At 52.8% G+C, this 26,424-nt stretch overlaps 1 protein-coding gene across 1 annotated transcript in view; it reads right to left on the bottom strand.

Moving 5' to 3' along the window:
* The window catches only part of LOC147086542 (tuftelin-like), a 37,700-nt gene extending 17,571 nt beyond the window's left edge, over nt 1-20,129 (bottom strand). The window contains exon 1 of the mRNA XM_085978661.1: nt 19,871-20,129. Within this exon, the coding sequence (XP_085834787.1) occupies nt 19,871-19,927 (57 nt within the window). The 5' untranslated portion in view covers nt 19,928-20,129. The remainder of the gene's footprint in view (nt 1-19,870) is intronic.
* Between the last annotated feature and the right edge of the window lie 6,295 nt (nt 20,130-26,424).

The following is a 26,424-nucleotide window of genomic DNA, read 5'->3' as shown; positions in this document are numbered from 1 at the left end:
TGGGATACAGGCACCATCCAGTGCCTGGCACAGATGGGCACACTTTCGCGTGTGTGCGTGTGCGACAAAGGTCCTTTACCAACCTGCCCCCGCCACACCGTGCTGCCCCCTGATTATCAAAATCCACGACAAGGCCTTGGACAACGTGGACCACTTTCCTTACCTCGGGAGCCTACTGTCAACAAGGGCAGACGTCGACGACGAAGTCCAACACCGCCTTCAGTGTGCCAGTGCAGCCTTCGGTCGCCTGAGGAAGAGAGTGTTTGAAGACCAGGACCTCAAACCCGGCATTAAGCTCATGGTCTACAGGGCAGCAGTGATACCCGCCCTGCTGTGTGCCTCAGAGACATGGACCATGTACAGCAGGCACCTCAAAGCACTGGAGAGGTACCACCAACACTGCCTCCGCAAGATCCTGCAAATCCATTGGCAGGATAGGCGCACCAACGTCAGTGTTCTTGCTCAGGCCAACATCCCCAGCATCGAAGCTCTGACCACGCTCAATCAGCTCCGATGGACGGGTCACGTTGTCCGCATGCCCGATACGAGACTCCCAAAACAAGCGCTCTACTCGGAGCTCCGGCACGGCAAGAGAGCCCCAGGTGGGCAGAGGAAACGCTTCAAGGACACCCTCAAAGCCTCCTTGGGAAAAAGTGTAACATCCCCACCGCCACCTGGGAATCCCTGGCCCAAGACCGCACAAAGTGGAGGAGGAGCATCCGGGAAGGCGCCAAACACCGAGTCTCTTCACCGGGAGCAAGCGGAAGCCAAGCGCAAACAGCGGAAGGAGCGCACGTCAACCCAAGCACCCCACCCACCCGCCCCTTCAACCACCGTCTGCCCCACCTGTGACAGAGACTGTCGGTCCCGCATTGGACTCATCAGTCATTTGAGAACTCATTCTTAGTGTGGAAGCAAGTCATCCTCGGTTCCGAGGGACTGCCTAAGAAGATGAATTCTGGCTAAGCTTCCCCATCGCACTCTCTCTTCCTCTTCCCCCCCCCCCACCGTCCATTTGCTCCCTAAAAGCACCAATGCTTACTGGGTCACAGATAGAGGGGGACCCTCCCTCCGCCACTTTCTGCACCAACCAGCCTGCTTTGGCTGGCTATTCGACTGTGGAGGCTGTCCAATTCTCGCACGGGCACCCTTCCCGCGAAGTTAATATCCCCCCCCCCCCCGCCACTTCCCTGGCCCAGGGGTTGGTTTGCAGGACGCCCCCCGCTCCCGCCGCCCCCCCAATCACTGCCTCGGCCGAGATCAGCTGTCCCTGTGCAAACCAGGGATGGAAACTTGCACCATACCAATTCTGGCCTCTCGCGCATCCCCGGTTTCCTTCGCTCCACCGTCAGCGGCCGCGCCTTCACTGGACTCTCGGGGAACCAAGGGATATGGGGATCGGGCGGGAATGCGGAGTGAGGTCGATGATCAGCCATGATCTCATTGAATGGCGGAGCAGGCTCGAGGGGCCGAATGGCCGACTCCTGCTCCGAATTCTTAAGTTTTCATGTTCAGTTGCCTGGGGCCCCCGAGCTCTGGAATTCCCTCCCTAAACCTCTCCGCCTCGCTCTCCTCCTTTAGGACGCTCCTTAAATCCTCCCTCTCTGACCCAGCTTTTGGTCGCCGTTCCTAATATCTCCTTATGTGGCTTGGTGTCAGATTTGTGTCTGATAATCGCTCCTGTGAAGCGCCCTGGGACGTTTAACTGCGCTAAAGGTGCTGTGTAAATACAAATTGCTGTCGTCACTGTGCAGAGCCACTGAATCTCCAGGGGCGAGAGGGCGAGAGGAATTGAACGTAATCACCACGGTAACACAGAGCGCGTACAATCCCTTCCTTGGACACTTGATATCAACTATTCACACTGTGCAATACCAACCAGGTCTAGACTCCAAACAGAATCTGAGCATGACTGGATTGATCATCTTTCCTACTCAATAATCGTGTTAATATTGATACGGCGGTGTGTCATGTCCTCTCCATTGCACCTCACCACCCCAAATATTTAAAAAATCCTCGCATTTCTATAGCGCCTTTCACAACCTCAGGACATCCCAAAGCGCTTTACAGCCAATGAAGTATGTGCTGCCTCTCCCTCTAACTTAACCTCAACTGTATGTATTTAACTTACTTATATATGTATAACCTACCTGTTGGGGCCGTTGCCCCTTTAACTTACCTTTTAGGGCCATTGCCCCTTTAAGACGCGCCTTAGCGTGCTGACGTCACGTCACGTACAACGTAGCGTGCTGACGTCACGGCACGTACGACGTGACGTGCGTGAGGCGGCTGCCGGCACAGCCCGGCCTAGCGTCTTTGGCCGCATCTACCAGCCGCCGGGAGCGACGCGATCTTCCGCTCCCGCGGCAAGCATCGGCTCAGCCTGGCCTCCAGCTCCCGCTCCCGACTTCGGCCTCCACGGCCAGAAACGCGACCACGCGCATCACGTGACGCCCCAAGCGCGGACAACGCTACCGAGCGTGATGAGGTCATCACGCTCCCCACAGGACTGCTACGTAGTCCTCGTGGAGTCCTCGCTGGGACACAGACCTACACCACGGTGCTCCTACAGCAGCACAGGCTCCGGGCAGTTGTATTGTCCCCATGCTTGAGTCTTGGAAATTGTTTGTCTGTAAGTATTTTAGAATGCTATGGATGATTAATGTGCACTGTATGTTGTAGAAAATGTTTAGTTGTAACTTTTCTCTGTCTAGCTGATTAACTAGTAGCTGTATTTTCATACACTATGTACAGGGCTAATTTAAAGAGAATGCCTCCCAGTTTACTAAATGTACTGTGTTGCTCAGGCGTACCTAAATTTGTGTATACATATCAGTTATGCGCTTGTATACTAATGTGTGCTTCCATTTCTGTGTTGTATTTCAGTTTTACAATTAGAATCGTTCAGTAAAGCGTTACAAGAAAAGTCAAGCCTTGTGATTTTATTGGAAGATATCGAGTTGTTCGCTATCTGTCTAGCTCTGCATAGAATCGCGTTGCGAGGGCAGAACAGTAAAAAGACAACAGCACAGCGGGCTCAAGCACAGGAAGATACCACTCAGCTACCATGAGTCTACGCTCAGGAAAACAATATACCATAGAGGACGTCGACCAGTCAAGCGAGAAACATGAGCCTCTCCTAGCAAACGATGCCAAGTCACAGCCCTCTAAAGTATCCCCTAGGTCATCTCGGCGGTCCAGCAGACCGTCGTCATCGACAGCTTCTGCAGCCGCCAAAGCACGTGCCAAGGCAAAAGCTGCCCAGGCTCAATTGTCCTTCGCTGAAAAAGAAGCTGACCTTATGAAGCAGAGAGCCGACCTCGACGCTAGTGTGATGAAGCAGAAAGCTGACCTCGACGCTAGTGTGATGAAGCAGACAGCACAGTCCTCTAAAGTATCCACTCGATCATCTCGGCAGTCCAGCAGACCGTCGTCATCGACAGCTTCTGCAGCCGCCAAAGCACGTGCCAAGGCAAAAGCTGCCCAGGCTCAATTGGCCCTTGCTGAAAAAGAAGCTAGGGTTATGAAGCAGAGAGCTGACCTCGCTGCCAGTCTCCACATTCTCCAAAGCCAGAGAGCTGCCGCTGCCGCTAAAGCTAAAGCCGCAGCTTATGAAGAAGGTGAGGAGAACGAAGGCGGGGAGCCCAGCCAGGAAACATATGTTCTGGGACAGCCCCTCAGTCCAGTGCAACGTACAAGTGAGTGTGTCCAACAACACTCCAAATTGTTCTCCAAGGAAACATCCAACTATCTCAACGCAGAACCAGCTACTCAACACAGTAGCAAACAGCCTGTTTTTGGAGACACTGAGCTTAAAGGAGAAGAAACAAGCAAGACTTACCTACAGAGACCTCCACAGCACTCGGCCAATCCAGCCAAGCAGTCCTCACCCGAGCCACAGGGTACACAGGACCTCGCTGGGTGCCTTATCCGCCGAGAGTTGTTGAGTTCGGGCCTTCTGGAGTTAGATGGCCGTCCTGAAAGTTGTTGGTCATGGAAAGAGCCCAACCTGAGACTACACAAGGTAGCATCGAACAGTGGACAGGTGATGGAAGCCTTCCCTGCAGAGGACCGTGCCAAGGATCTGAAGGATTTGCACCTTGGAGTGGATCCTCCCCCCCTTCAACGGAGCCTGGGGCTCTCCTGGAACCTGGAAACAGACAGCGTCACATTCCTGGTGTCCCGTGAAGAAAGGCCATTCACACGGAGAGACATCCTGTCCACAGTCAACAGTTTGTACGACCCTTTGGGGTTCGTAGCTCCCATAACAATGCAAGGAAAAGCATTAGTACGGGAACTCTCATCGGATCAGAGTGAGTGGGATGCTCCACTCCTCCCAGAAAAAGAAGCAAAATGGAACCTACAGTTGATCAGAGACAAGATTGACATCGATGTGGGCGCCGTCAAGTTCTTCACGGACAGCAAGATTGTACTTGGTTACATCCACAACTCCACAAGAAGGTTTTACGTGTATGTTTCCAACCGGGTGACTCGTATCAGACGATCCACTCACCCTGACCAGTGGTGCTATGTCTCCACAGACCTGAACCCTGCAGACCATGCTACCAGGTCTATACCAGCAGCACACCTACAGCAAAGCAGTTGGTTCTCGGGCCCCTCTTTCCTGTCTAATGTCAACACAGAGGAGACTCTTGAGTCCAATCCCTTCACCCTTGTGGAGCCTGAAGCTGATACTGAGATTCGGCCTGAAGTTACGACCCTGGTCACCAAAGCCTCAGAATCTCAGTTGGGCTCACAAAGCTTCGAGCGATTCTCAAGCTGGAGAACACTCTGCCGAACCACAGCCCGACTCATTCATGTAGCAGCATCCTTCAAGGGGAATTCGGACAACATAGAACGCAAAGGATGGAAATGTTCTAAAGAAGTATCCAGCACAAGTGAGCCATCACAAGCCAAAGGTGTGATCATTCGCTCTGTCCAGCATGATGTCTTCAAGGAGGAATTCAAATGTCTTGAAGAGGGACAGACATTCCCCAAGCAAAGAGGAGAGTATTTGTCCACCCTACAGAGCCGTAGGAAATGGACAGAAGACAAGCCAAACGTCAAAGTGAGAGACGTTGTCTTGCTGAAAGACAGCCAAGCACGCAGAAATGAATGGCCAGTGGGCCTGGTTGTCAAAACTCTGCCGACCAGGGACAAGAGGGTCCGCAAGGTGGAGGTGAAGATTGTCAAGGAGGGGCCTATCAAAGTGTTTCTGAGGCCAGTCTCGGAGATCCTCCTTTCTGAAGTAACCTAGAGAACGGACTCTGAGTATGTTGCAGCCAAAGGACGTTTTCTTCAGGTTTATTTTGTATCTGTAGTGGTACAATGGAATTGTACCAAGCGGGGAGTGTGCTGCCTCTCCCTCTAACTTAACCTCAACTGTATGTATTTAACTTACTTATATATGTATAACCTACCTGTTGGGGCCGTTGCCCCTTTAACTTACCTTTTAGGGCCATTGCCCCTTTAAGACGCGCCTTAGCGTGCTGACGTCACGTCACGTACAACGTAGCGTGCTGACGTCACGGCACGTACGACGTGACGTGCGTGAGGCGGCTGCCGGCACAGCCCGGCCTAGCGTCTTTGGCCGCATCTACCAGCCGCCGGGAGCGACACGATCTTCCGCTCCCGCGGCAAGCATCGGCTCAGCCTGGCCTCCAGCTCCCGACTTCGGCCTCCACGGCCAGAAACGCGACCACGCGCATCACGTGACGCCCCAAGCGCGGACAACGCTACCGAGCGTGATGAGGTCATCACGCTCCCCACAGGACTGCTACGTAGTCCTCGTGGAGTCCTCGCTGGGACACAGACCTACACCACGGTGCTCCTACAGCAGCACAGGCTCCGGGCAGTTGTATTGTCCCCATGCTTGAGTCTTGGAAATTGTTTGTCTGTAAGTATTTTAGAATGCTATGGATGATTAATGTGCACTGTATGTTGTAGAAAATGTTTAGTTGTAACTTTTCTCTGTCTAGCTGATTAACTAGTAGCTGTATTTTCATACACTATGTACAGGGCTAATTTAAAGAGAATGCCTCCCAGTTTACTAAATGTACTGTGTTGCTCAGGCGTACCTAAATTTGTGTATACATATCAGTTATGCGCTTGTATACTAATGTGTGCTTCCATTTCTGTGTTGTATTTCAGTTTTACAATTAGAATCGTTCAGTAAAGCGTTACAAGAAAAGTCAAGCCTTGTGATTTTATTGGAAGATATCGAGTTGTTCGCTATCTGTCTAGCTCTGCATAGAATCGCGTTGCGAGGGCAGAACAAAGTACTTTTTTTGAAGTGTGGTCACTGTTGTAATGTGGGAAACGCGGCAGCCAATTTGCACACAGCAAGCTCCCACAAACAGCAATGTGATAATGACCAGATCATCTGTTTTTTAGTGATGTTGGTTGAGGGATAAATATTGGCCCCAGGAGACCGGGGAGAACTCCCCCCTGCTCTTCTTCGAAATAGTGTCACAGAATCATTGTGGGTTCAAGTCCCACTCCGGAGACTCGAGCTCATAATCCAGACCGACACTCCCAGTGCAGTGCTGAGGGAGCGCCGCACTGTCGGAGGGGCAGTACTGAGGGGCCACCGCATCGTTGGAGGGGCAGTACTGAGGGGGTGCCGCACCATCGGAGGGGCAGTACTGAGGGAGCGCCGCACTGTCGGAGGGGCGGTACTGAGGGGGCGCCGCACTGTCGGAGGGGCGGTACTGAGGGGGCGCCGCACCGTCGGAGGGGCGGTACTGAGGGGGCGCCGCACCGTCGGAGGGGCAGTACTGAGGGAGTGCCGCACTGTCGAAGGGGCAGTACTGAGGGAGTGCTGCACTGTCGGAGGGGCAGTACTGAGGGGGCGCCGCACCGTCGGAGGGGCAGTACTGAGGGAGCGCCGCACTGTCGAAGGGGCAGTACTGAGGGAGCGCCGCACTGTCGGAGGGGCAGTACTGAGGGAGCGCCGCACTGTCGGAGGGGCAGTACTGAGGGAGCGCCGCACTGTCGGAGGGGCAGTACTGAGGGAGCGCCGCACCGTCGGAGGGGCAGTACTGAGGGGGCACCGCATCGTTGGAGGGGCAGTACTGAGGGGGCGCCGCATCGTTGGAGGGGCAGTACTGAGGGGGCGCCGCATCGTTGGAGGGGCAGTACTGAGGGGGCGCCGCACCGTCGGAGGGGCAGTACTGAGGGAGCGCTGCTCTGTCAGAGATGCAGTCTTTCGGATGAGACGTTAAAGATCTCACGGCCACTATTGGAAGAAGAGCAGGGGGAGTTCTCCCTGGTGTCCTGGGGCCAATATTTATCCCTCAACCAACATCACTAAAAACAGATGATCCGGTCATTATCACATTGCTGTTTGTGGGAGCTTGCTGTGCGCAAATTGGCTGCTGCGTTTCCCACATTACAACAGTGACCACACTTCAAAAAAAATACTTCCTTGGCTGGAAAGCGCTTTGGGACGTCCCGAGGATGTGAAAGGCGCTGTAGAAATGGAAGTTCGTTCTTTTCTTCATTGCAAACAGAAACTGTGGGGCTTCTGGTGAAGTGGATACTCACTGAACACCAAAGCCTTATTCCTGTTTAATCTAATGTAAACAGCTCAGAGAATTCCAGTCAGGTTGGCGCCTCACCACAGTGTCTGTCTGTGACACACATTCCCAGACACGCTGCCTGACTTCCCTCAACTTTTTTTCTTAAAGCACCATTTCCTTCATCTCCCCTGAAATGACACTGGGCTACGCCCCCGCCCCTCACCCTCCCCACACAGCTCACAGCTGCCTCTCAGAATCTCTCCTGCGGGGCACACCCCCCACCCCCGCTTCCTTCCCCCACGCGGCCATTCTTCAGGCGCAGGCAGTAGCCCCGGCACGACATTCGACCAGGGTGGGCATCGCAACCCGCTGCCGATCCTATTCCGGCCCGATCTCCGCGCCAACGTTCCTGCTAAGCTTGCTCGGCCACCTGGCGGTCCCGCGGAAACCGCTTACCGGCTTCTGGGCGGGAGATTTTGCCCGATCAGAATTGGCAACCCTAATCAATACAGGTAGCGGCATTATTATAGCGCCTTCTCATATCGAACCTTCCCCTTGGGATCCCACTTTGATGTGCCGGGAAGGCTTGTGTGCTCCTCGACCCCGAGAGTATAACTCCTGGTAGGACCATCCCGAGTCAGACAGGTCGCAAGGTAGGAGCCAGATGTATGGCAGTCCACTGGGCGGTCCTAGTACGGGGTCGTGAGTCAGGCCTAGGACCTGTCCTTTAGTTACGGTAACAACCTAGAGTCGACTCCATTCAGCTCATCCAAAACTCTGCCGCCCCCGTATCCTAACTCGCACCGAGTCCCGTTCACACATCACCCACCCCCCCTGTGCTCGCTGACCTACATTGGCTCCCCGGTCCGGCAACACCGCGATTTTTAAATTCTCATCCTCCTGTTCAAATCCCTCCATGGCCTCCTCGCCCCCCCCTCCCTATCTCTGTAACCTCCTCCAGCCCCACAACCCTCCGAGATCTCCGCGCTCCTCCAATTCCGGCCTCTCGCGCATCCCCCGATTTCCATCGCTCCACCATCGGCGGCCGTGCCTTCAGCCGCCTGGGCCCCGAGCTCTGGAATTCCCTCCCTAAACCTCTCCGCCTCTCTCTCCTCCTTTAAGACGCTCCTTAAAACCGACCTCTTTGACCAAGCTTTTGGTCGCCTGTCCTAATATCTCCTTATGTGGCTCGGTGTCAAATTTTTGTTCGATAATCGCTCCTGTGAAGCGCCCTGGGACGTTTTACTACGTTAAAGGCGCTATATAAATGCAAGGTGTTGTCACAGACTTGCAACTGTGGCGTACCAGGATCCTTGAGATTTACGGCTAGATACTGTGATCGGAGACCAATCTCCCGCTCTGGACAGCCGGCGGTGGAAGAAATAGGAGCAACACAGGAGACTCTGCCCGACTAAATCTCGCCAACGTTCCAAATTATTTCACGCAATGAATTATTTCCGACGTTACGCGGGCAGCCGTTCTGTACCCGCAATGGCCCACAAACCGAGCAATGTAAGGAGCAGGAGGGGGCCATTCAGCCCCTCGAGCCTGCTCCGCCATTCAATCAGATCGCGGCTGATCTTCGACCTCAACTCCCATCTCCCCGCCTTGGTTCCCTAACCCTTAAACCCCTTACCCAACAAAAATCTATCAATCGCAGTCTTGACATTTTCAATTGACCCCCCCCCCCCCCCACACCCACAGCCTCGACCGCTTTTTTGTGGGGGGGGGGGGGGGGGGGGAGAGTGTGTTCCAGATTTTCTTTGTGTGAAGAAGTGCTTCCCGACAACACCCCTGAACGGCCTGGCTCTAATTTTAAGGTGATGTGCCGCCCCCCCCCCCCAAACCAGAGGAAATAGTTGCTCTCTTATCTACTTGCAACAAGACGATTGCCCGGTTAATCCAGGTGTTGTTTAAGGCAAGAACACTGGTCAGGATACCAGGAGAACCTCATCTTCCGATTAGGCACTTTACAGCCTGCCGGACTCAATATCGAGTTCAACAATTTCAGATCATAACCTCGGCCCCTATCATAAGAAGTAGGAGCAGGAGTAGGCCACACGGCCCCTCGGGCCTGCTCCGCCATTCAATAGGATCATGGCTGATCCGAACCTAGACTCACGTCCACTTCCCTGCCCGCTCCCCGTAACCCCTAATCACTTATCAGCTAGGAAACTGTCTATCTCCGTTTTAAATTTATTTAATGTCGCAGCTTCCACAGCTCTGAGGTAGCAAATTCCATAGATTTACTACCCTCCGAGTGAAGAAGTTTCTCCTCATCTCAGTTTCGAAAGGGCAGCCCCTTATTCTAAGATTATGCCCCCTAGTTCTAGTCTCACCCATCAGTGGAAAAAATATTTATATATATTTTATCCACACTTTTGGTTTGTACCTTTTCCTTTTTTCCTCTCTCCCACGTGGCAACTATCTCTCACTCTGCCAGCGTATTTCACACCTCATCTAGAGCCATCCTTTGTCTCTTTACCGGTCCTATTACCATCTCGTCTCGCCTTGACTATCTCTTAATGTCTCTTCACCTCTCCCAGACCTTCCCTTTTGTTCTTTCATCCCCTCCCCCATTTCCCAGCCCCCAAACTGGCCTTTTTAATCCGTTTCATTGCCTGCTTTTTTCTCAGTTCTGACGAAGGGTCTTCGACCTGAAACGTTAACTCTGTTTCTCTCTCCACGGATGTTGCCCTGGCCTGCTGAGATTTTCCAACGTTTTCTGTTGGTATACCGGGAGAAATTCCTGCTCGTTATTTGAATGGTGCCGTGTGATCTTCTACACCACCCGATGTAAAAAAAAAATGAAGCTTCGATTTAACATCTCATCCAAAAGACGGCACATCTGACCAGCGTTGTTTTTTGGGAGGTTTTTCCCCCAATTTAAAAGCCGGCGAGTCGGCTGCGTGGGAGCTGCAGAGTGGCTTAAAGAACATAAGAAATAGGAGCAGGAGTCGGCCATTCGGCCCCTCCTCGATCGTGGCTGATCTGATCTTGGCCTCAACTCCGCTTCCCCGCTCTCTCCCCATAACCCTTGACTCTCCTGTAGTTCAAATATCTGTCAATCTCCACCTTGAATATATTCAATGACTCCGCCTCCACAGCTCTCCGGGGTAGAGAATTCCACAGATTCACAACCCTCCGAGAAGAAATTCCTCCTCATCTCAGTCTTAAATGGGCGACCCCTTATCCTGAGACTGTGCCCCCCTAGATCTAGATTCCCCCACGAGGCGGAAACATCCTCTCTGCATCTACTCTGTCAAACCCCATCAGAATCTTTTATGTTTCAATAAGATCACCTCTCATTCTTCTAAACTCCAATGAGTACGGGCCCAATCTACACAACCTTTCCTCATAAGACAACCCCTTCATCCCAGGAATCAGCCTCGTGAACCTTCTCTGAACTGCCTCCAATGCAAGTATTTCCTTCCCTAAATAAGGAGACCAAAACTGTACACAATACTCCAGGTGTGGTCTCACCAACGCCCTGTACAGTTGTAGCAGGACTTCCCTACTTTTATACTCCATCCCCCTTACAATAAAGGCCAACATTCCATTTGCCTTCCCAATTACTTGCTGTACCTGCATGCTAACCCTTTGTGTTTCATGTACAAGGACACCCAGGTCCCTCTGTACCGCAGCATTCTGCAGTCTCTCTCCATTTAAATAATATTTTGCTTTTCTATTCTTCCTACCAAAGTGGATAACCTCACATTTTCCCACATTATACTCCTTCTGTCAAACTTTTGCCCACTCACAAAGGGAATGCTGTCTCCGACAGTGCGGCGCTCCCTCAGTACCGTCCCTCCGACAGTGCGGCGCTCCCTCAGTACTGCCCCTCCGACAGTGCGGCGCTCCCTCAGTACCGCCCCTCCGACAGTGCGGCGCTCCCTCAGTACCGCCCCTCCGACAGTGCGGCGCTCCCTCAGTACCGCCCCTCCGACAGTGCGGCGCTCCCCTCAGCACTGTCACTCCGACAGTGCGGTGCTCCCTCAGTACTGCCCCTTCGACAGTGCGGTGCTCCCTCAGTACTGCCCCTTCGACAGTGCGGCGCTCCCTCAATACCGCCCCTCCCACAGTGCGGCGCTACCTCAGTACCGCCCCTCCGACAGTGCGGCGCTCCCTCAGAACTGCTCCTCCGACAGTGCAGCGCTCCCTCAGAACTGCTCCTCCGACAGTGCAGCGCTCCCTCAGTACTGCCCCTCCGACAGTGCGGCGCTCCCTCAGTACCGCCCCTCCGACAGTGCGGCGCTCCCTCAGTACCGCCCCTCCAACACTGCGGCGCTCCCTCAGTACCGCTCCTCCGACAGTGCGGCGCTCCCTCAGTACCGCCCCTCCGACAGTGCGGCGCTCCCTCAGTACCGCCCCTCCAACAGTGCGGCGCTCCCTCAGTACCGCCCCTCCAACACTGCGGCGCTCCCTCAGTACTGCCCCTCCGACAGTGCGGTGCTCCCTCAGTACTGCTCCTCCGACAGTGCGGCGCTCCCTCAGTACTGCTCCTCCGACAGTGCGGCGCTCCCTCAGTACTGCTCCTCCGACAGTGCGGCGCTCCCTCAGTACTGACCCTCCGACAGTGCGGCGCTCCCTCAGTACTGCTCCTCCGACAGTGCGGCGCTCCCTCAGTACTGACCCTCCGACAGTGCGGCGCTCCCTCAGTACCGCCCCTCCGACAGTGCCGCGCTCCCTCAGTACCGTCCCTCCCACAGTGCGGCGCTCCCTCAGTACTGCACTGGGAGTGTCGGCCTAGATTTTGAACTCAAGTCTGGGAGCGGGGCTCGAAGCCACGCCCTTCTGCTACAGACACTAAGTTGGAAACAAGTCCAGTTGCTAAAAGGTGTGCTTGCAAAGCAGGAACACTGCACCTCCGATTAAAGACTGTAAGGCGGTCAGTTCAAAGACATTTGGAAGCAGTGTCAAAGTCCATTGATGTTCGGAAAGGCTTTGTTCTCTTTGTTCTGAAGGCTTTGTGCGTCACCTGGCACTGTCTGCATGTAACACTACCTCCAGACACTCACAGCCAGCCAACGGTGACTGTGCTAAACAACTCTTCCCATTGAAATGTTACATGATGCCATCTCCAGCCCTGCAGTGTTACACCGTATTCGGCAGTACTTTGGAGGTGTCGGCCGTGGCTCAGTGGGTAGCGCTCTCTTGCCTCGGACTCAGAAGGTTGTGGGTTCGAGTCTCACTCCAGAGACTTGAGCACAAAAATCTAGGCTGACACTCCAGTACTGAGGGAGCGCCGCACTGTCGGAGGGGCAGTACTGAGGGAGCGCCGCTCTGTCGGAGGGGCAGTACTGAGGGAGCGCCGCACTGTCGGAGGGGCAGTACTGAGGGAGCGCCGCACTGTCGGAGGGGCGGTACTGAGGGAGTGCCCCGCACTGTCAGAGGGGCGGTACTGAGGGAGCGCCGCACTGTCGGAGGGGCAGTACTGAGGGAGTGCCGCACTGCCGGAGGGGCAGTACTGAGGGCGCGCCGCACTGTCGGAGGGGCAGTAATGAGGGAGCGCCGCACTGCCGGAGGGGCAGTACTGAGGGAGCGCCGCACTGTCGGAGGGGCAGTAATGAGGGAGCGCCGCACTGTCGGAGGGGCAGTACTGAGGGAGCGCCGCACTGTCGGAGGTGCCGTCTTTTGGATGAGACGTTAAACTGAGGCACTGTCTGCCCTCTCGGGTGGATGTAAAAGATCCCACGGCCGCTATTGGAAGAAGAGCAGGGGAGTTCTTCTCGGTGTCCTGGGCCCAATATTTATCCCTCAATCAACATCACTAAAAAACAGATTATTTGATCATTGCTGTTTGTGGGAGCTTGCTGTGCGCAAATTGGCTGCCGCGTTTACCACATTACAACAGTGACTACACTCCAAAAAAGTATTTCATAGAATCATAGAAATTTACAGCACAGAAGGAGGCCATTCGGCCCATCATGCCTGTGCCGGTATTGGCTGTAAAGCACTTTGGGACGTCCTGAAGTCATGAAAGGCGCTGGAGAAATGAGAGAAATCAGGTAGGGTTCCCGCTCCAGAACACCATCTTGTGGCCGCTTGGTGGCAAGTGCGTGTGTGGAATACGAGCAAGGCCAGGACTGGGCTCTGCTGTGCTGCCCACTAAGGTCGAATGGCCTGTTGGCGTTCACTATTTAGCCGTGCACACGGAGCACGGCCACTCGCTCTGAGGTACTGGAGGGGACCCGTGTGGGGGGGGGGGGGGGGGCGGTGGGGGGAGGGAGGGAGTGCCTGTATCCCACGGAAGAGATTGGCAGCTTCAATAGGGAGAGAAATCAGAAAGAACAGGAGTGCGAGGGTCTGGATCGATTCAGGGCCTCGCCTTATCTACGCCGAGCTGTTTTGAGGCGTGCGGCCCCCGGCCCCTTTTTTTTCTTCCCTTCCGCATGGCAACTGTCCTTCATTCTGCCAGCGCAATCCACACTTAACATAGAAACACAGAAGATAGGAGCAGGAGTAGGCCATTCGGCCCCTCGAGCCTGTTCTGCCATTCAATGAGATCATGGCTGATCATCCAAATTCAATACCCAGTCCCTGCCTTCTCCCCATATCCCTTGATCCCTTTAGCCTTAAGAAATATATCTAACTCCTTGAATATATTTCATGAATTGGCCTCAACTGCCTTGTGTGGTAGAGAATTCCACAGGTTCACCACTCTCTGGGTGAAGAAATTCCTCCTCATCTCTGTCCTAAATGGCTTACCCCTTATCCTTAACTGTGGAGATGCCGGTGTTGGACTGGGGTGAACAAATGTAAGAAGTCACACAACACCAGGTTATAGTCCAACAGCTTTATTTGAAATCTGAAGCTTTCGGAGCGCTGCTCCTTCGTCAGGTGAAGTGGAGAGATGCATAAAGACACAGCATATATAGTCAGAGAATAATGTCAGATGTTTACAGGTAATCTTTCTAACTGCCATTTATCACACCTCGGCAGAGATAATCACAGTAATCAAAAGGTGTGAATGGTGTCCAAACAGGTCAGCCAGGAAAACATTACATCAAAGAACAATGAGGTGGGGTCACAGGGGGTCAAATGTTGCAGATGCTGGGGTCTGTATGAAAAACAAAAAACAGACAAAAAACGTTTTTTTTTGCTGGAAATCACAGCAGGTCCGGCCGCATCTGTGTGGAGAGAACAAGCCAACGACGACTCGAGTCTGGATGACCCTACGTCAGGTGGGGTCGCCTGAGGAAGGAGCAGCGCTCCGAAAGCTTGTGATTTCAAATAAAGCTGTTGGACTATAACCTGGTGTTGTGTGACTTCTTACCCCTTATCCTTAGACTGTGACTTTTGTCTCCACTAGTCCGACCACCGTCTTGTCTGGTTTTGAATACCTCTTAATGTCTCTTCACTTCTTCTGTTCTCTCCCAGCCCTGCCTTCGATCTACCTCATTTCCTTTCCAGTTTTGAAAAAGGGTTTTGACCCGAAACGTCGACTCTAATTTCTCTCCACGGACGTTGCCTGAGTTTTTCCAGCATTTTCTGTTGTTATTTCTTTAGACTGTGACCCCTGGTCCTGGACTCCCCCGCCATCGGGAACGTCCTTCCTGCATCTAGAGCCATCCTTTGTTCCTTAACCTGCCCCATTACCACCTCCTCTCGCCTTGAATATCTCTCAATGTCTCTTATATTTCTCCCGCTTTCTATCCTATCTCTGACCTGCCCTTTTGTCCTTTCATCCCCCTTTTCCCAGCCCCTAAACTTGCTTTCCATTTCCTGCGTTTTTCCAGTTCTGACGAAGGGTCACCGACCGGAAACGTTAACTCTGTTTTGCTCTCTCTCCACGGATGCTGCCCCTGGCCTGCTGAGTTTTTCCAGCGTTTTCTGCTGTCAGTGCCGGGTGTGGGTGGGGAATCTGCCCTCCCACCGAAACTCTCGTCTCCTTTTAAACTCTTGTTGCCATGGCGCTGTCTCACAGGTAAAGACAGCACATTCCTGGGCAGTGAGCAAGCGCCTGGCCGTCCCCGCTGGTGGGAACTGCAGTGCAATTTGCGTAGAGATAATGAAATGTGCTGGCTGGGAGGTACTGCACCCTAATTGAACTCGGGGATCGAAGAGTGGTTAAAGAACGCAACTCCCAGCTCCTTCTTTCCCAAGGGTTGCAAAAGCTGGGCAATTCCTCAGCCTACAGCCTTTCGAAATCCAAGCTCGGCCTCACCTAATCCCTCAACTCAAAAATAAACAGGTTCATTAATTGCTTGTGGGACATTGCTGTTGGTGAGATCTTGCTGTGCGCAAATTGGCTGCCGCGTCTCCTACATTGCAACAGCGACTACACTTCAAAAGTATTTCATTGGCTGTAAAACGTTTTGGGACGTCCTAAATTGGTGAAAGACGCTGGAGAAATGTGACCCTTCTAATTTTCACCTATATTATAGAAATATTTTGACTGCAGTATTGAGCATATTAGCGGAATTATTTTATGTATTCACACTTCTTTCGAATGTGATGTTAAACCGAGGTCCCGTCTGCCCTCTCAGGTGGACGTAAAAGATCCCACGGCCACTATTGGAAGAAGAGCAGGGGGGAGTTCTCCCCGGTGTCCTGGGGCAATATTTATCCCTCAACCAACATCACTAAACACAGATGATCTGGTCATTATCACATTGTGGTTTGTGGGAGCTTGCTGTGCGCAAATTGGCTGCCGCGTTTCCCACATTACAACAGTGACCACACTTCAAAAAGTACTTCAGCAAAATACTGCGGATGCTGGAAATCCGAAATAACAACAGAAAACGCGGGAAAAACTCAGACTTCAATAAAAGTACTTCATTGGCTGTGAAGCGCTTTGGGACGTCCTGTGGTAGTGACCGGCGCTATAGAAATACAAGTCTTTCTTTCAATTACACCCAGCATGTACTGTTTACCGCCGAATAGCTGATCACATGACCTAGCAAACTTGCCGTGATTGCGTCATAAACCTTAACGCCTCACACAGCCGTTAATAATTATCACAGGGTCAAGGTAAAGGTTAAAAGACAACAGATTTGCATTTATATAGTGGGTTCAACAGCCTCAGGACTTCAAGCGCTTTACAGCTATTGAAGGAGAGAACTCCCCCTGCTCTTCTTCCCATAGTGGCCGTGGGATCTTTTACATCCACCCGAGAGAGCAGACGAGGCCTCGGTTTAACATCTCATCCGAAAGACGGCCCCTCCGACAGTGCGGCGCTCCCTCAGTACTACCCCTCCGACAGTGCGGCGCTCCCTCAGTGCTGCCCCTCTGACAGTGCGGCACTCCCTCAGTACTGCCCCTCCGACAGTGCGGCGCTCCCTCAGTACTACCCCTCCGACAGTGCGGCGCTCCCTCAGTACTGCCCCTCCGACAGTGCGGCGCTCCCTCAGTACTGCCCCTCCGACAGTGCGGCGCACCCTCAGTACTGCCCCTCCGACAGTGCGGCGCTCCCTCAGTACTGCCCCTCCGACAGTGCGGCGCTCCCTCAGTACTGCCCCTCCGACAGTGCTGCGCTCCCTCAGTACCGCCCCTCCGACAGTGCGGCGCTCCCTCAGTACTGCCCCTCCGACAGTGCGGCGCTCCCTCAGTACTGCCCCTCCGACAGTGCGGCGCTCCCTCAGTACTGCCCCTCCGACAGTGCGGCGCTCCCTCAGTACCGCCCCTCCGACAGTGCGGCGCTCCCTCAGTACCGCCCCTCCGACAGTGCGGCGCTCCCTCAGTACCGCCCCTCCGACAGTGCGGCGCTCCCTCAGTACTGCCCCTCTGACAGTGCGGCGCTCCCTCAGTACTGCCCCTCCGACAGTGCGGCGCTCCCTCAGTACTGCCCCTCCGACAGTGCGGCGCTCCCTCAGTACTGCCCCTCCGACAGTGCGGCGCTCCCTCAGTACCGCCCCTCCGACAGTGCGGCGCTCCCTCAGTACTGCCCCTCCGACAGTGCGGCGCTCCCTCAGTACTGCCCCTCCGACAGTGCGGCGCTCCCTCAGTACTGCCCCTCCGACAGTGCGGCGCTCCCTCAGTACTGCGCGGGGAGTGTCGGTCTGGATTATGGGCTCGAGTCTCTGGAGTCAATGTCTGCTGTATGCCTCTGCACAACAAACAGCAACTGCATTGCAAAGTAATTGATTGCAAGTTCAGCGATTTGGGGCATGCTGAATAAAATGTCACATCTTCCCTTCCCAGACCAAGGTTCAGAGCTCTATCCTGGCACTGAGCCCCGAGTTCAGGAGATGAAAAAGGCTTAAAAACAAAAAAAACAAATCCTGCTCATGCTAGAAATCTAGACATCAAAAATAGAAGAAAAAAAAGCTGAAAATACCCAGCCTGTGAGTCAGTGTCGGACACACAAGAAAGAAAATGGGGGGAAAAGTAATGAAGAAATTTTTTTTTTTGTAAATGGTAATTTCACAACTTTAAGAATTTCCAAAGCACTTTACAGCCAATTAAATACTTTTTGAAGTGTGGTCACTGTTTTAATGTGGGAAACGCGGCAGCCAATTTGCGCACAGCAAGCTCCCACAAACAGCAATGTGATAATGACTGGATCATCTGTATTTTCAGTGATGTTGGTTGAGGGATAAATATTGGCCCCAGGACACCGGGGAGAACTCCCCCTGCTCTTCTTCCAATAGTGGCCGTGGGATCTTTTATTTTATGCTCAAGTCTCTGGAGTGGGACTTGAACCCAGAACCCTCTGCCTCGAGGAGAGAGACTTCTACCCACTGTATGTTCTACACAATGACCTATGAGGAGAGATTGGGTCGATTGGGCTTATACTCGCTGGAGTTTAGAAGAATGAGAGGGGATCTCATTGAAACTTATAAAATTCTAACGGGACTGGACAGACTAGATGCAGGAAGGATGTTCCTGATGGCCGGCGAGTCCAGAACCAGGGGTCACAGTCTAAGGATAAGGGGTAAGCCATTTAGGACTGAGATGAGGAGGAATTTCTTCACCCAGAGAGTGGTGAACCTGTGGAATTCTCTACCACAGAAGGCAGTTGAGGCCAATTCATTAAATATATTCAAGAAGGAGTTAGATATATTTCTTAAGGCTAAAGGGATCAAGGGATATGGGGAGAAGGCAGGGACAGGGTACTGAATTTGGATGATCAGCCATGATCTCATTGAATGGCGGAGCAGGCTCAAGGGGCCGAATGGCCGACTCCTGCTCCTATCTTCTATGTTTCTATGTTAGTTGAGATGGGCACCTTGCCGGGGTTTAGAAACACCTTAAGATCTCAGCGACAGCGTCCTTTCAGTGTCTGACTGAGACTCTCTCTGTATCCGAGTGATGTTCAGCCATTCCCAGTGCTTACTGGCCTTCCCACATCATGACTTGTACCTCTTCTATCCCCTCACTTACTGCTATGGTTTAGTCTGCTGGGAGTGTCTCCCAGTCTCTAGTTCTGCACCGCATAACCCGTGATATGCTATTCTATGATTACCGATGCTATGAAAGAAAGACATGCATTTCTCCAGCGCCTTTCACGACCACCGGACATAAGAAGTAGGAGCAGGAGTAGGCCACACGGCCCCTCGGGCCTGCTCCGCCATTCAACAGGATCATGGCTGATCCGAACCTAGACTCACGTCCACTTCCCTGCCCGATCCCCGTAACCCCTAATTCCCTTATCAGCTAGGAAACTGTCTATCTCCTTTTTAAAATTTATTTAATGTCGCAGCTTCCACAGCTCTCTGGGGTAGCAAATTCCATAGATTTACTACCCTCTGAGTGAAGAAGTTTCTCCTCATCTCAGTTTTGAAAGGGCAGCCCCTTATTCTAAGATTATGCCCCCTAGTTCTAGTCTCACCCATCAGTGGAAACATCCTCACCGGATCCACCCGATCAAGCCCCCTCACAATCTTATATGTTTCGATAAGATCGCCTCTCATTCTTCTGAATTTCAATGAGTAGAGGCCCAACCTACTCAACCTTTCCTCATACGTCAACCCCCTCATCTCCGGAATCAACCGGATGTCCCAAAGCGCTTTACAACCAATGAAGTAATTTTTTAATAGAAGTATGGACACTGTTGTAAAACAATCTATTTTTTTTTAGTGATGTTGGTTGAGGGATAAATATTGGCCCCAGGACACCGGTGAGGTCTCCTCCGAAAGAAGGCACCTCCGACAGTGCAGCGCTCCCGCAGCACTGGCACGGGGGGGGGGGCGGGGAAGAGTGTCAGCCCAGGTTTTTGTGCTCAAGTCTCTGGTGTCAGAAGGTTGTGGGTTCAAGTTTCACTCCACAGGCCAGGGTTCCACCAACTAAGCCAGTGGCTGACACCTCATACCTCGCCAGCATGCCCACCCCGCCAGCTCTGAAAGCAATATTCAGTTAAAACCTGCAATGAAGTAGGGTTTTTTTTTTAATGCAGTCACAGTACTCACAGTTCTCTCGGGCTCCGTCTGAATGTCAGAGATGGACAAAACCCTAGATCCACTCATTTTCCGGAAGTCTTAAATTCCACTCTTACTCCTGGGTTTCTCCGGTAGAAAAAAAAATATTTATATATAAGCAGCTGGATTGAACAGTGTGTGAGGAGCCCTTATAGAGAAAATACTACGAGGTGAGGAGTTCCACACAACTTCGCTCCGGCATGAGTGAACTACGGGAGCAAGAGCCAAGCCAGATACATTTCAAGGGCCGGATTGATACATGGGCCAGCCAATCACAGGCCGCGCAACGCACCAGCCAGCCAATCAGCAGCAGCGGCGGATGGCAATATTTGCATTCACTTTCAGGTCTGTGCAACAACCGGTGAGGCGTGGTTCCCCTTGCTATTCTCTGTCTGCATGTGTTCACTGGCAGCTTCTGTATTCCCCACTGACTGACTCTCAGAGGGTCTGTGGAATTCTCCGCCCCAGAGAGCCGTGGAGGATAGAAACATAGAAGATAGGAGCAGGAGGAGGCCATTCGGCCCCTCGAGCCTGCTCCGCCATTCAATGAGATCATGGCTGATCATCCAAACTCAGTGCCCTGTCCCTGCCTTCTCCCCATATCCCTTGATCCCTTGAGCCTTAAGAAATATATCTAACTCCTTCTCGAATATATTTAATGAATTGGCCTCCACTGCCTTCTGTGGTAGAGAATTCCACAGGTTCACCACTGAAGAAATTCCTCCTCATCTCTGTCCTAAATGGCTTACCCCTTATCCTTAGACTGTGACCCCCTAGTTCTGGACTCCCCAGCCATCAGGAACATCCTTCCTGCATCTAGTCTGTCTAGTCCTGTTAGAATTTTATAAGTTTCAATGAGATCCCCTCTCATTCTTCTAAACTCCAGCGAGTACAAGCCCAATCGACCCAATCTCTCCTCATACGTCATTCCTGCCATCCCAGGTATTAGTCTGATCCCTGAGGATGGGTCATTAGATACATTTAAGGTGGAGATAAGACAGATTTTTGCAAGATAAGGGAGTGAAGGGTTATGGGGAGCGGGCGGGGAAGTGGCTTTGAGCCCAAGATCAGCCATGATCTTATTGAATGGCGGAGCAGGCTCGAGGGGCCGAGTGGCCTATTCCTGCTCCGATTTCTTAAGCCCTTGTGTAAGTATGGGTTCCTCCTTCTCTCTGTCACCTCCTCCAGCCCCACAAACCACCCCGAGAACTCTGCGCTCCTCCAATTCTGCCCTCTTGAGCATCCCCTGATTATAATCGCTCCACCGTTGGTGGCTGTGCCTTCAGCTGCCTGGGCCCTAAGTTCTGGAATTTCCTGACTAAACCTCTCTCTCCTCCTTTAAGACGCTCCTTAAAACCGACCGCGGGGGGGGGGGGGGCGGCGGGGGGTCACAGTCTCAGAATAAGGGGTTGGCCATTTAAGACTGAGATGAGGAGAAATTTCTTCACTCAGAGGGTGGTGAATCTTTGGAATTCTCTGCCCCAGAGGGCTGTGGAGGCTCAGTCGTTGAGTATATTCAAGGCTGAGATCGATAGATTTTTGGACTCTCAGGGAATCGAGGGATCTGGGGATCGGGCGGGAAAGTGGAGTTGAGGTCGATGATCAGCCGTGATCTTATTGAATGGCGGAGCAGGCTCGAGGGGCCGAATGGCCGACTCCTGCTCCTAATTCTTATGATCTTGCGCTACCCAGTTACAAAGTAATTTCCATGCATCACCCTCTTGCATTCTTACAGTGCACTGGTTCAGTTGTTTTAACTTGCGAAGCAGGTCGTCCGACTGGAGGGCATTACACCCAAGCTCGCTCCTGACCTCGTCTAATGATCACATTCAAATACTTTCCAGTAAAGAACCTGCATTTATATAGAGCTTTCACCGTCCTCAGGATGTGCCACAGTGTTTTGCGACCTCGGTTAGACCACTTTTGGGAGTTACTGTGCACAGTTCTGGTCTCCATATTCTAAAAAGGGATATGGAGAGGCACTGGAGAAGGTGCAAAAAAAGATTTACAAGGATGGTACCAGAACTGAGAGGTTCTACCCATCAGGAAAGATTGAACAGGCTGGGGCTCTTTTCTCTAGAAAAGGGAAGGTTGAGGGGTGACCTGATCGAGGTCTTTAAAATGATGAAAGGGTTCGATAGGGTCGACGTAGAGAAGATGTTTCCACTTGTGGGGGAGACCAGAACTAGGGGCCGTCAATATAAGAGAGTCACTAATAAATCCAATCGGGAATTCAGGAGAAACCTCTTTACCCAGAGAGCGGTGAGAATGTGGAACTCGCTACCACAGGGAGTGGTTGAGGCGAATAGTATCGATGCATTTACGGGGAAGCTGGATAAACACATGAGGGAGAAAGGAATAGAAGGATAGGGTGATGGAGTGAGATGAAGAGGGGCGGGAGGAGGCTGGTGTGGAGCAGAAACACCGGCACGGAGCAGATGGGCCGAATGGCCTGTTTCTGGGCTGTGCACTTGATGTATTATGTAAACATTGAATTAATTTTGAATGGCAGGCGCTGCTGTTTTGTAGGATAACACGGCAGCCAATTTGCGCACGGCAAGATGCCCCAAACAGCAATGAGATGAATGTCCAACGTATTTGTTTTTTTCGGGTGGCGTTGTTGGGAGGAGGAATGCTGGTCAGGACGCCGGGAGAACTCCCCTCCTCTTCTATCTTTTACCTCCACTTGAATAGGTCATTGTGGGCCTTAGTTTACCGTCTCCGCTGAAAGATGACAGAGCAGCGGAGCTCCCCTCTGTGCTGCACTGGGGGTGTCAGCCTGACTTAGGGACTTCTCTTTAGAGTGAGGCTCGAACCCCACGAGCTTCTGACCCCTGGTTGACAGGACTACCAACTGAGCAAGTTATTATCTAAATGGAAAGAAACTGCAAAGTGCTACAGGACAAAGGGATCTGGGGGTCCTGGTGCATGAAACACAGAAGGTTAGTATGCAGGTACAGCAGGTGATCAGGAAGGCCAATGGAATCTTGGCTTTTATTGCATGGGGGATGGAGTATAAAAACAGGGAAGTCTTGCTTCAGTTATACAGGGTACTGGTGAGGCCACACCTGGAATATTGCGTACAGTTTTGGTTTCCATATTTAAGAAAAGATATACTTGCTCTCGAGGCAGTTCAGAGAAGGTTCACTCAGTTGATTCCGGAGATGAGGGGGTTGACTTATGAGGAAAGGTTGAGTAGGTTGGGCCTCTACTCATTGGAGTTCAGAAGAATGAGAGGCGATCTTATCGAAACATATAAGATTGTGAGGGGGCTTGATCGGGTGGATGCGGGGAGGATGTTTCCACTGATGGGTGAGACTAGAACTAGGGGGCATAATCTTAGAATAAGGGGCTGCCCTTTCAAAACTGAGATGAGGAGAAACTTCTTCACTCAGAGGGTAGTAAATCTATGGAATTTGCTACCTCAAGAGAGCTGTGGAAGCTGCGACATTAAATAAATTTAAAACGGAGATAGACAGTTTCCTAGCAGATAAGGGAATTAGGGGTTATGGGGAGAGGGCAGGGAAGTGGACGTGAGTCTAGATTCGGATCAGCGATGATCCTATTGAATGGCGGAGCAGGCCCGAGGGGCCGTATGGCCTACTCCTGCTCCTACTTCTTATGTTCTTATGAGCCAAGGCTGAGGAGAGCGAACAGGAACAGGAAGCCTCGCCCATTCCCTGTCCCTGACCCTGCCCCACCCTGGGAATGCTGAAGCTATTTCTGTTGATGAAAAGGGGCAGTACAACCTGCATTTATATAGCGCCCTTAACGTAGAAGTAAGTCCCAGGGTGCATCACAGGAGCGTAGCTCAGACAAAGATTGACGCTGAGCTAAAGAAGGAGATACTAGGACAGGTTGGTCAAAGAGGTCCTAAGAAATAGGAGCAGGAGTTGGCCATTCGGCCCCTCGAGCCTGCTCCGCCATTCAATAAGATCATGGCTGATCATCGACCTCAACTCCACTTTCCCGCCCGATCCCCATATCCCTTGATTCCCTTAATATTCAAAAATCTATCGATCTCAGCCTTGAAAATACTCAACAAATCCCAAAGATTCCCAACCCACTGAGTGAAGAAATTTCTCCTCATCTCAGTCCTAAATGGCCGACCCCTTTGTGGTAAACCACTGTAGTTCACTGTGTTCACTGTTGTTGTTGTTGTTGTTGTTGTCGTTCACTCTTGTTTCACTGTTGTGCCTGACTATGCCTCAGCTGACTCCGCCCCTGGGCTACCGAGTATAAGAGCGGCCGCATGGCAGCTCCTGGCATTCGGTCGTCCACTAGAGGCATAGTCCTGATCTGTCTGAAGTGCAATTCAGTAGTTAATAAAAGCCTGTTGTTCTGAACTCTGCCTAGCCTTTTATTAGAATTGATAGCGCATCAATTTTATTAACTACTGAAAAAAAAACGATGCTGCAGATTCTTAAGATCAAGTGCCTGGAACTCGACCCGCAAGAACTGGACTCGACTGCTAAGTTCTCGCACTGGCTGCACTGTTTTGAGTCCTTTCTGACTGCATCCGGCGAGACCGTCGCCGCCGATGCCGACAAGCTCAGGGTGCTGAACTCTAAAGTAAACCACCGAGCTTTTGCCCTTATCCGGGACGCTACGAGCTACCAGGGGGCTATCGACATCTTGAAGGAGCAATACGCACGCCCGGTCAACTATGTTTACGCAAGACATCTCCTGGGGTCTCGCAAACAACAGCCCGGGGAACCCACAGAAGCATACATACGGGCGCTGAAGGAACTCGGCCGAGCCTGCGAATGCAAGCAAGTAACAGCCACGGAACATACAGAGGAGCTCATCCGGGACGCCCTCGTGGCGGGCCTCAGGTCCACTCACACACGGCAGCGACTGCTGGAAAGTAGCGAGCTCGACCTGAAGAAGGCGATTTCACTCACCCTCTCGTTGGACGTAGCCCACCGGAACATGGAGGCCTACTCCCCGGACCGCGCGGCCGCCTCATGGATGCCGCAGCCGCCGCCACCTTGGGACGCGGCGCCGCCACGGGCCCTGGCCTCAACTGCTGCAGCGATCTCCCGCCCGAGCCAGAAATGTTATTTCTGTGGCCAAACCAAACACCCCAGGGCGCGCTGCCCGGCGAAAAACGCGGTCTGCTCTGCCTGCGGTAAGAAGGGACACTACGCTGGCGTCTGCAGAAGCCAGAAGACCCCTACCTCCAGCAGCGCCGCGTGCGATTCGTGGGAGCGGCCATCTTGCCTCCCTCCAGCCTCGTGGGGATCGGGATCGTCATGGGCGCCGCCATTTTGTCCTTCCTCTCCGACGCCGCCATCTTGTCTGCCATTCTGCCAACGGGCCCCCGACTCACCCACCGCCGCCTCACCGGGGTTCTACAGCGACGCTACCGACTCCACAGCGGCCTCCATCACGCTGGATCAATCCAGACCCCATCAGCTAGCCAGGTCCACGATGGACATCCAGGTAAATGGCCGCGCCACAACTTGCCTTTTTGATTCCGGGAGCACGGAGAGCTTCATACACCCTGATACAGTACGGCGCTATTCTCTCTCGGTCCGGCCAACGCGCCATCGGATCTCCATGGCCTCGAAATCCCACTCAGCAGACGTCAGCGGCTACTGCGTAGTGACCCTCTCGGTGAAGGGCTCCGTATATAAAAATGTAAAGCTCTTCGTCCTGCCACATCTCTGCGCTGCCGTTCTACTGGGGTTGGACTTTCATTGTCACTTTAAGAGTGTCACCTTGACATACGGTGGACCTTTTCCCCCACTCACTGTCTGCAACCAGCAGTTTTTAAATTGCCCGCCACGCCCCACCTGTAGTCTCTCCACCCTCAAAATCACACCCCCCCCCCTGTTCGCCAACCTCACCCGCGACTGCAAGCCTATCGCCACAAAGAGCAGGCGATACAGCACCGGGGACAGATCCTTCATAAGATCTGAGGTGACGCAGCTCCTGAAAGAGGGGATTATTGAGGATAGTACCAGCCCCTGGCGAGCCCAGGTGGTAGTCGTTAAGACTGGCAACAAGCAGCGCCTAGTCATCGACTACAGCCAGACTATCAACAAGTACACCCAGTTGGACGCATACCCCCTCCCCCGCATAGCCGACATGGTTAATAAGATAGCGCAATACCGCGTTTTCTCGACCATTGACCTCAAGGCAGCATACCACCAAATCCCTATCCGCCCTGAGGACCGCCAGTACACAGCTTTCGAGGCAAACGGCCGCCTTTTTCACTTCCTCAGGGTTCCTTTTGGCGTCACCAACGGTGTCTCCGTCTTCCAGAGGGAGATGGACCGGATGGTCGACGAGAATGCGTTACAGGCCACGTTTCCCTACCTAGACAACGTGACCATCTGCGGCCATGACCTGCAGGACCATGACGCCAATCTTGATAAGTTCCTCCGCACGGCCCAACTCCTAAACCTCACGTACAACAAGGAAAAGTGCATATTCCGCACAGCCCGCCTCGCTATCCTTGGTTGCGTGGTGAAACACGGAGTCATCAGTCCTGACCCTGACCGGATGCGCCCGTTGATGGAACTTCCCCTGCCCCACTG

Source organism: Somniosus microcephalus, unplaced genomic scaffold (assembly GCF_052327205.1).
Source record: "Somniosus microcephalus isolate GS21.2 unplaced genomic scaffold, FLI_Smic_1.0 unresolved_chr7, whole genome shotgun sequence".
Lineage (NCBI taxonomy): Eukaryota > Metazoa > Chordata > Chondrichthyes > Squaliformes > Somniosidae > Somniosus > Somniosus microcephalus.
Note: the sequence above shows the minus strand (reverse complement) of the source record. Positions and strands in the feature narration are given on the sequence as shown.